Source organism: Lytechinus variegatus, chromosome 5, assembly GCF_018143015.1.
Source record: "Lytechinus variegatus isolate NC3 chromosome 5, Lvar_3.0, whole genome shotgun sequence".
Lineage (NCBI taxonomy): Eukaryota > Metazoa > Echinodermata > Echinoidea > Temnopleuroida > Toxopneustidae > Lytechinus > Lytechinus variegatus.
The window spans coordinates 9497236-9507768 of record NC_054744.1 but is presented as its reverse complement, the minus strand read 5'-3'; the positions used below and the strand labels follow the sequence as shown (position 1 = coordinate 9507768).

At 40.6% G+C, this 10533-nt stretch overlaps 1 protein-coding gene across 3 annotated transcripts in view; it reads right to left on the bottom strand.

Annotated features, from left to right (window-relative positions):
• Nucleotides 1–268: 268 nt before the first annotated feature.
• Nucleotides 269–10533, bottom strand: part of LOC121415222 (tyrosine-protein phosphatase non-receptor type 9-like) — a 65210-nt gene continuing 54945 nt past the window's right edge. For all 3 annotated transcript variants that reach the window (XM_041608393.1, XM_041608394.1, XM_041608395.1), the window contains 4 exons: nt 4601–4761; nt 3657–3886; nt 2970–3177; nt 269–2242 (listed from right to left, as the gene is read on the bottom strand). In XM_041608393.1, the coding sequence (XP_041464327.1) occupies nt 2010–2242; nt 2970–3177; nt 3657–3886; nt 4601–4761 (832 nt within the window). In that variant the 3' untranslated portion in view covers nt 269–2009. The remainder of the gene's footprint in view (nt 2243–2969; nt 3178–3656; nt 3887–4600; nt 4762–10533) is intronic.

The following is a 10533-nucleotide window of genomic DNA, read 5'->3' as shown; positions in this document are numbered from 1 at the left end:
GACTGTCTTATTTGCATGCCACTGAGTTGAGCAGATCACTGTTAAATAAAAAAATAAGCGAAACTTTAGAATGTCATAACTTTCTTGAATTACATCCATTTTTGATGAAATTTTCAGCGTTATGCTAGTTAGTTTGCCTTTTCTTTATTTATTCAAATCAACATCTTTCTGGGGTGGACTTGACGTTAAGTAATGATCATTAACAAGACAGACTTTGTGTTTATAAAGTCTACAATACCAAGAATCAGACAAACAAAATAATCATATACTCCGTAGAATTAATAACTTTATTGGGGAACTAAAAATCTCTTGATTCATCTTTCTTCTTGATGAAAAAAAGCAGATGATCCTTAGAACGCAAATTGGCCACAAAATGACTGCAAAATCAACACTATTATTCATGATAGGAGCAAATCTGTGCTTCAACAACAATCATCAAGAAACAACCTCATGTGGCATACCAAACACAGATGACAATAACACAAGCATGTACATGGTCAACAGTATCATTTACATCTTTGAAACTAAATAGTATACTTAAATATATAAATATATACACGATCATATGCAACAGACATAATCAATTTGGGGGGGTGTTTCATAAAGACTCGAGTCTGATTAAAAATCATTTTGCATGTGAAACATTACGCACCACTGCATTGGCCAGTCAATACAAGCTCATGGAACGGTTTCACATACTAATCAATGAGATGACATTTGGTCATACTTGCTCTTTGTGAAACACCCCCCTGAACTATTATTTTACCGTAAAGTCTCGTACACCACCACACCACCTCTTATGGTTAATATAAATAGGCAGAAATTATAAAATATATAGTATTTTCTCTTTTTTATTTATGACAGAATATCATCTTTTCAACCCTTTCGCACATACCCGAAAAAAAATAATCATTTGACATAATTTTTATACTGAATTTACTAAAATACTGGATACTACATTGAGGTCACTACGTGCTTCCCTCCTGGGAATCAAACATGTCTTTCATTGAGGGCCAGAAAGTCTGTCAAAGCTTAATATGCTTTGAAATTCTTGGAACAGGCATCGCTGTACATTCCCACGTTTATTCACTTTGTGCCGGGACAAGCCTCTATATTTTGGTAGAAGTCTCCAACGTAGTCTCTGGGGGGATTCCTGCTTCTTGACTGTCAACACGTAGCGGATGCAAGTATATCACTCGGAAATCTTAACTTTCTGAATGTCAAACGTTAATGACACGTTTTTTAACATAAGTCATTACTCTGTTCCAAAGGACGATAATGTTAACAGCTGTGTTTCAAGTCTACGCTGGCCAATCCTCTAATAGAAAAGAGTTTCCTTGGGTTGTATGAGACAGGAGTCATTCAGGTGGTACTCCTTACCAGACCAGGACCTTTGTACTAGGCCGTTGTCTAAGGGCACCGGGTAATCCCTGTACCAAGTCTAAGGGAATACAGAATTCAGTCATCAACAGGCTTACAATCCTCAACATGTAGAGCTGGACCAGTGTTGTCCATTCCTTTGAAGATCCCTTCGCTGAGATCTAGTCTTGTGTAGACATCCCTGTCCATCGGACAGTTCCGTTGAGTACCCCATCTCTGCTTCTGCCTCAGTTCCAGAAGAAGGTCATATTCAGGTCCAAGCCTCAAGGATTCCGAGAGGGCCTCTACCATTGGAAACATCTCAACAGAACTTTGGGACAACAAGGCACAACTACCTGTACGACGCATTACGCCAAACTGACTTGTGTCATTCCACCTTATTCAAATACCATCATCAGGAGTTAGTGACGACGAGGTATAAATGCAGCTGCCACTCTCTCTAAGAAACTCCATTCATGGGAAAATTTCAACTTTATGGAATCTCTCCATCCTTTGCAGTGATTCTACGGACCACCTGATCTTGCTTTATCCAGAGATATCTAAGACTCTTTCCACTCTTAATCTGTTTCCACCTTTATAAGTCTTTGTGACCAACAAAGGGTCACTGCAGTAAGCTTTGAAGTAGAGTTCTAGTCGTCACTGTCACTTTCACTGTCCTCGTACCCACGGAAGTCTATGGATGACGGGAGCTTGTCGCCGCGCTGTGCATACTCCACCAGAGCAAAGTAACAGAACTCGTACTGGTCTGGGGTCTGGATGCTGTAGGCACGCTGGGCTCTCATCAGACGCACCGTGTTGCAGACATCGATGGTGCCAACATCCTCCAGGCGAGCTAAACTGATGTCCAACGTACAGAAGGTTCCTGAGGAGCAAAACAGAGAAAAGTATCGATGATCACTTTGACAGTGCAGCATGCATAGCAAATCAATCACAACTTTGATCGTAACTACAAAAAGTTTTGCTTTACTTATCAGTTTCTGTACACTTCATCCATTTTAACCGAAACTTGGAAAAATTTCATCTGTTTGTTCAATCATGCATGATGCCAGTGGTATTAATAAAAAGATGAGGAGTTACTTTTATATCATGGTTAGTTCAAGTTGCATCTTTCCATAACATCAGATCTGAACGCAAGCCCTCACACTTTGAGTAATCTTTGTTTTAATACACAATGTACAAAGAAACTAAGCTGGTGCTTGATGTAACTTTTAAAAGATCATTCTACAAGATCAGATGCCACTGTACTGAGAGTTACGTGCATAAATATGCCTGATCTAATGGTAAACAAAACTAAGAATATTACAGTGAAAAAGATCAATCCTTTTGCAGGAAACTATTTTCTATGATATTTGTCCTAAGTATCAACAAACAAAGTCAAAGTTTCAACAAATCTTTCTTTTCTCTCATCCAAGGAATTAAAACAAAAATTTATATTCCTGGACTAATTTTTAGGCACACCTGCCAAATTTGCTACATTTTATTTCAGTTTACATTGGGACCTATAGGAATATGAAAGGCTCTTTTTTCACTTTTCTAGCGAAATAATCCTGAGCCCTAATGTAATTTTTTTTCTTCTGGTGCTCACTCACCTGTTCTGCCGATACCAGCACTGCAATGGACCACTATGGGTGGACCTCCTGGGTGTTCAGTCCAGTCCTCTCCCATTTCCTTGACAGATGTCGACTGGTACTGCCGAACTTCCTCCCGGAACTCCAGCATGGCTAGGGCAGATCGGGGCGTCCCAAAGTCGGGCCAGCTCGTAAACTGAAAGTGGGTTATTCTCCTGCTTTCCCCAGTCTGTAGGCGAAATAGGTGAAGTCACACGTAAGAAACAGGTTAAGATTCTTTTCTTACATGTATATGCTAAGTCCAGTGTAGTGGATTCAAGGTATACTGTGCATTCTTTCATGGTCATATGCTGGTTGTCAATGAGGATCCCCCAAGCTCAACGTTTCGACACATGTGTTCTTGTCGTCTTACCACCCCAATTTAAACATCTGTGGATATCAAAGGTCTTTTGTTTCAAAGGTTAATACTGAACTGGTCTATTGCAACATAATTTCTTGGAAATAATTTAAAAAATATATAAACCTAAGAAATTGAGTGAGACCGTTAAAACCCCCCAAAATTTATGTGTTTTTATTACAGATATTTTACTGTCTAGTTCAGTATACCAGTTTTTTTTTTTTATTAAAATTTTCATTGATGTAGATTCCTTTCGGACACTTTGTGAAGGCGAACAGGAAATGCTACTTGTGAAGCTTTTGCAGACTTACTGAGCTATTGTGAACTGTCAGCAAAGTGATGGTGTAATCCCTCCTCGTCTCCACCTCCAAATTGGCAACAGATATCTTGCCGTAGTCTCCCGACGTTCCTTCCTCCAGGGGCCAGTACTGACCGCACTTCAACCTCCCTCTTTCCACCGTCCTGGTCGTCATGACGATCGTTCTCACCTGGTTTTCCCAAATCATCAGCCAGAAGTCACTGAAAGTCTTTGGTAAGGGGCCTGTCAAGATCAAGCGGTATCAAAGTTGCGCATGAATTTCAAGTGTAAGTATAGTAGAAGTAGTAGCAAAGTGGTGATATTTTACCTGATTGCTAAGAAAGTATGACTGCTTATAAGCAAGCAACCAGAAGACTGATGATATAAGGTCCTCTCCGAGGGACATGGTAATGAGGAATTAAATGCCTTACCAAAGGGCACTTGCGCACCAAGTGGGAGTGGAACCAGGGTCACTGGAATCCGAAACCCAGCTCTACCGACTGAATTATCGCGCTTCCTAAAGAGATATCAACTTCTCAAATATCTTTATCAAGCTCAACGATTGAACTAGAAATCACTCAAGTCTTTGATGGTGGTAAGTTTTAAAGTCCTCAAACAGATACAGACTTACAGTTCCTTTAATATCCCTTTTAAAACCAATAAATTTTCATCAAAGTTTGTCTGCAGTTAAAGATCTTGCTCCCCATCTTCGTGTAATTCACTGAGTTACCATGTTGATAAGCCACAATATGTCCTTGCTGCACTAATAAAAAAAATGTAGCAGATTATTTCTGAATTCATGAATGTAAATTTCCAAGCTGCATCATTCTAATCTGCATTAAAAAATCTGGATTATTTGAGGGTGAATTCATGAAAGGGATTTGAGGGAAAATTTGAGAAACCAGAACGAAGAAGCTGAAAAACCCTACATCTATTGAAAGGAGTGGGACTACGTACCCTGTGTAGCAATGAAGGCATTTTTCTGCTTGTATCCGTCCATGTAGTTAGCATTGAGGTAATCTGAGTAAGGATCGCCATTGAGTAAAGGTAGGAAAACTCTGGAATGGTCGTAGCAGAGGACATCGGCATACCGGTTCTTGTGCACATTCAATCGATGTCTGCAATGGAGAGAGAAAAACGATGCAATCATACTTCGAATTCAGACACTGGAATAATATGTACCGTAGGTCCATAAGGGTGGAAGTGTGGTAATAAGAAGTAAAATTTTACTTAATAAGCATATTGATGAATATGTAATGTTTGGATTTTATATTCGCCTTTGTGTGCAGCTATTCAAGCAGACACTTGTCAATACAACAGGCATTTTCATGAAGCTGTTCAGATCGCACATGACTTTATGAACAACTGGGGCCCGTAACACAAAGCTTAACAATGATCGTAGAACATTTTTCAATGACTGATTGCATTGACTACAATGTACAATCAAACGTAAATTTCCAGCGCACGATCAATCGCTAACCTTTGTGTTACTGGACCCTGGTAATCCTTTCTTCTGCTAAATCAAGTAAATAGCTGACTTAGCATCTAAGAATATAATCAAGGGATTTGTGAAGTTGTGTGTAACTTTAGAAAGAACTTTGTCAAACACCATCTAAGGTTTGCTAAATTAGTGGAAATAAACAATATGAAAGACCAAATTCAAAGAATAATCCTGAAGAGAATATACATCCATGATACACATTTCTATGTCCCATGATACATGGAATAGACAACACAAGATTATAAAGGAGGGGTGTAAAATAACCCAAAGTAGATCAATGACCTTGGGGGGAAATAAATCATGGATCATACATACAGGGGGGGAAATCCCCAAAAGGTTAATCAAGTAACAAAGGGCATTAGTCTGGAAAACAGTTGAGTTAGCACCTGTGGTTAAACAACAAGGGTCTGTCTGTCATCGTTGATGAGACACCTCAGAGAGTCACCTGTCCGGATTGCCGAGACACTTGTTTGAAGTGCAAACCAGGGAATGAAAGAGCCTTGTCAGGTGTTTTCAGACCGCCCCGAAGTTTGTCAGTTCTAGGTACTTTCTGATCAGGAAATCTGCCCTGATCGGAAAATACCAGGTAATTTTGGCAGTGTGAAAACAAACACCGTGTAATATCCCTGAAAGAAAATACCCTCTAATTAGTACTTGTCAAAATGATGAGAACTTACGTGTGGGTTTGCCCAAGGTAGCAGGTATTTTGGCAGTGTGAATGCAAATTACAGGATATTGTTATGCCTAGCATGTAATTGGGTGAGGGCACCTTAGGTTGCTGCTGAGCTAGCGATTTTGAATTCCTCACCATGCCATACTGTGCATGCTCGTGACTTTGAGAACATCGCCTGAAAGGGTCTTCTTCGGGTCATAATGAATGCAGAAAAAAATTATTGGGTACTTTCGAGCCTGAAAAGGTTTTCGCAGTTTAAAGGGTACTCTGGTGATTGAGGCGGTCTGACTACACCTGCTGATGCCTCCAAATAATGATTCCAAGGATGCCATGTCATAAGACCTGCATGACATCACTGCCCTTATAATGACCTATTATTGGTCATACCTGGGAGCTGTGAATTGTCTTCTTGGTCATTTGTGATCCCCATCCCCGACACCAGCAGACACTATTGCTTTTTAAATCCCCATCAGAATACGGGTGCTATTCCTCAATAAGGCAATAAAACCAGGGGGGGGGGGAGCAGCCTCTGTGAGCCGTCTGAACAGACATTCGCTGAGATCCTTGGTTTTCCAAACTGGCTTGGAAGACAACTTATGAATGCTTCCAAGACCACTTCGAGCATTCCCATTACAAGTAGTTACCACTTAACACTGGCTTCCACTACACTAGTTCAAGGACGTACATGAGAACATGTACTGGACCAATTGACACACAAAATGAATCCAGATTATAGGCACCTAGATGTATTACAAATGAATCAAACTATACCTCGTTATAAACTGGTCTGTAGCAACAGACTACAGGTGCCTGGATACTACTTATAGTTATACATTGGTCAGAACTGCTTTTGGAATTGACCTTTTGATGATGGCAAGAGGTGATCAAAGGTTTCAAGTCGTAGAGATTTCATCGGCTAGACAGACACAGCATACACTTTGAATGAGTTTCTTTAGGAGATAAAGAAAATCGAGGAGAGGGCTCCCCAGATAAGACAAGTATTGAATGAGAAAGCCATCAATGATCCGGCAAAGGACTGACTAGCACTTGCCTATCATGTGTAAATCTACTGTGATCAATGAGAAACCTCTTAATGCGATCGCACAGACGTGTAATGATTGGGGCCATGCGTAATGAGAAAATTTGCTCAATTTGTCGGTCAGTGACATCCAGCTCCAATTGCACATTTCCCATCATGCACCTCAAATACCACAATAGCTGTATTCTGCATGCTTACTGGTCAATTCTCCCACACATCCACTTTTTAATATGTTTCATCTCCTTCATCCCCTCTTCCACAAAGCTATGCATGCTAATAAGCCGAACCCAGTAATCAAAGAGTTGTGATCGACCCAATCAATCACAACTTTGGAAATTCATCAATGACATAATTCTCATAGGAAATTCACGTAATTTCTTTGGAAATTTAGAGAAGAACAACGTCCAGGCAGTCATGCATGTGCGACTATAAAAAGGAGGGGAGGGGGTTAGAAGATTTCCGGACACTTCAATAGATAAAATCATAATTTATTTAATCTGCATTTTCTCAAAATATATGCATCAAATACATGAGAAGAAATAATGGTAAAACATAGATCAGAAAGTTCCTGAAATTGTTGTTTTGTCCGGACAAAGAGAATAACCTGTGTGGACATAGACCTGGGTATACATAGCCTTTCAGAGAACACTTTGAACAAGCAGTCTAGATGATGGAGTCGCTATTAAAGGTAGTTTACCATAACAGCTAATGATTGGATCGATTGCAACTCCTCGTGAAACAGGGTCCACATGTACTCCACTTTTTCACTATCATTGAGGATAGTTGCCCTCAATAACATGTTGGTATCTTGTTTCACTTGACATGCATCCAGGAAGGCCCGGGAGGCTAGCACATGTAGCCATGTCTTCAGTCGCGAATATAAACCAGTATGCATTCATAATGGATTTCTTGCAATCAAATATTCACAAGGTTTGAAGTGTGCAGATTCTCTTTCTCTCTTATTTCACTCTCTGTCTGCCTCTTTCTCTCCCAATACCTCTTTCTTTCACTCTGTCTTTCTCTCTCTCTCTCACATACACCCACATGTTAATACCTTTACATTATATATCTCTCCTTTCTCGCACACACAAACACACTCGCACGTAGCATCTTAGGGTACCGGGTGCATCCAAGCTAATGTATGCTCTACTAACAAGAATCACAAATGTGAAGCCTACATGTACAGTACCTAAATCAAAAAGATACAAGGCATGGTTGCAGTATAGCATTCAAGTCATCTTTCATCAACAATGATTCTCCCTTATTTCAAGCCTGGCTGGCCATAGCCCATCGTACTACCCAGGTACTGCAGACACATAATGGGTCGAACTGGAGAGTGGGCCATAATGCCCTATACATGAAAGGCTACAATGCAAGTCAGTAAACTCAATATAAGATTGAGTAGACCATACAAAAAAATTTTAACATGTGAAGTTCGATAAAAAAAATTGCCTTTCAATGCACAGGATTTCAATTTTAATATTTTTACTTTGAAGGAGGTTTCTTTTCGTATAGGATGCAAATTTGCTTGAACAAAACTTTGACTTTGAATCTAGTCTGCAGGCACAGACCCTGATTGAAACTTTGATCAACAAGTAGGTCTTGTCACAAGACTAGCACAAATACAAAATGCATATTGCAACCTTCTGTGCACAAATCCCCGTCATGTAAAGTCAGACTGGATTTTTATAATAATAATATTATTTATGAGGGGCCGAATTATCTAGTTGCCTACTCAATGGCGCACTATATATTACCCCGGCTGTAGCTCCAGCTGCTAAAGTCGCTTGGTGCATTCAAGGAATTAATCCTGCCGGGTACCCATTCACCTCACCTGGGTCGAGTGCAGCAGTGTGGATAAATTTCTTGCTGAAGGAAAACATGCTATGGCTAGGATTCGAACCTATGACCCTCTGTTTGAAAGACGAGAATCAGAACCACTAGACCACAACGCACCCACCTTTGTATGGTCTACTCAATCTTATATGAGTTTACTGACTTGCATTGTAGCCTTCCATGTATAGGGCATTATGATACCACTTCTCTCAACTTAAGGGGTTGCAAACTAGTTAAACTAAATGTTAAAAAAAGAAAACAAAATTAGGGTAAGTAAAGGTTCTTGAAAGCAGTCGAGCTTCGAGCTACATGAAGGAATGACTCACCAAGCTGACTGAATTATCATATGTCACTCACTCAGTCAATGATGGAAAGCCTAGCGCTCTCCCTGGACATTTGAATTACAGATTACATTGGTGTTTGAATGATGGCCCTTGGGGATGGACACATTCACTCATTCAACTGACAAAATGACAATGACACAAATAGTACCCAAAAGAAGCCCCTGCTGCAGATGCAGAATTGATCGCTCAAGTCACCTCGTCATATTAGCATACAGAAATCACACACACCCCATGTGGGTTTTATGACAGAAGTCCATATTCTGGCTCCAAAAGAGAGGAATAATGATTAATCCTTTGTTTACGGGCATGATCATCAAGGGATTCTTTCTGATTCATACCTCAATGGAATACAAAGACATTGCAGGAAGAATGTTCACACTGTCCAAACACTGTTTTAAAAAGCAAACATTACACCAAGAGGAGGTACCTTGTTCATGTTGACTGCAGGAATAGAATTCCAAAGATCTACTGAACGCATCACCCAGCTCTTGAGAGCCTTTGGTTTATTATCATTGAGAATGTGAACACATTTCATCAACCACACAACAACCTGTACCAGCCGCACAGAAACGTTGTTAGCATAAACAGTAGGCCCCAATCTTATCTTTCAGATTGTGATGTCAAACGTTGATTCAAAGTGTTGTTCAGACATTGCTGCGGTATTACCAGTTTGTAACCGGAGCCTCTGTCATTGCATCGTTTAGCGCTAACAACATTTCTAAGCAGCTGGTACTGGCAATTCCAGATAAAGAAATAAAAAAACCTGTGAAAGCCTGTTGCCGAAAACTTCCTGAATAACAATTATCAACTATTATTTTATTTTCTTTCCAATGTGTGTGTTTTTCTTACTGATCTCTGCATGTTAAAAAAAACAAACAGAAGATATCTAGAGGGAGACAGTGTGACACCAACATGGCAAGCAGCAGTGTGAACCCAACATGGTAGGCGGTGTGAACCCAACGTGGTAGGCAGCAGTGTGAACCCAACGTGGTAGGCAGCAGTGTGAACCCAACATGGTAGGCGGCAGTGTGAACCCAAAATGGTAGGCGGCAGTGTGAACCCAGCAATGGCAGACAGCAATGTGAACCTGACATGATAGGCGGCAGTGCGCCAGGTCACCTGTCCATGTCATGGATACAAGTACATCAGGACAATTTCTCTGAAACTGAAACGTAGGGAGGGGGCGAGTCATCCACCCCCCCCCCCATTTGCAATCAACCAAACCTCTCAGGAATCCTACAGCCAGAGGACACAGGGACACCCTTGACAGCCTGGAGACGCTCACTCTGGAGAGAGCCACAACGACAGATGGACCAGCTGAACTGGTTTGGCATTACACTGATCTAGTTCTCTGCAATTTGATTATTCCATCTGTATGCTCAGCTTACGCACGTGTCAACATTGAGTCACACAAACCACCACTGCAATAGATGCCTTCCGACAAGTTAATGCCACGTATCTGGGACTGGAATCCCATCTTACAGGCTATTTGAAAAG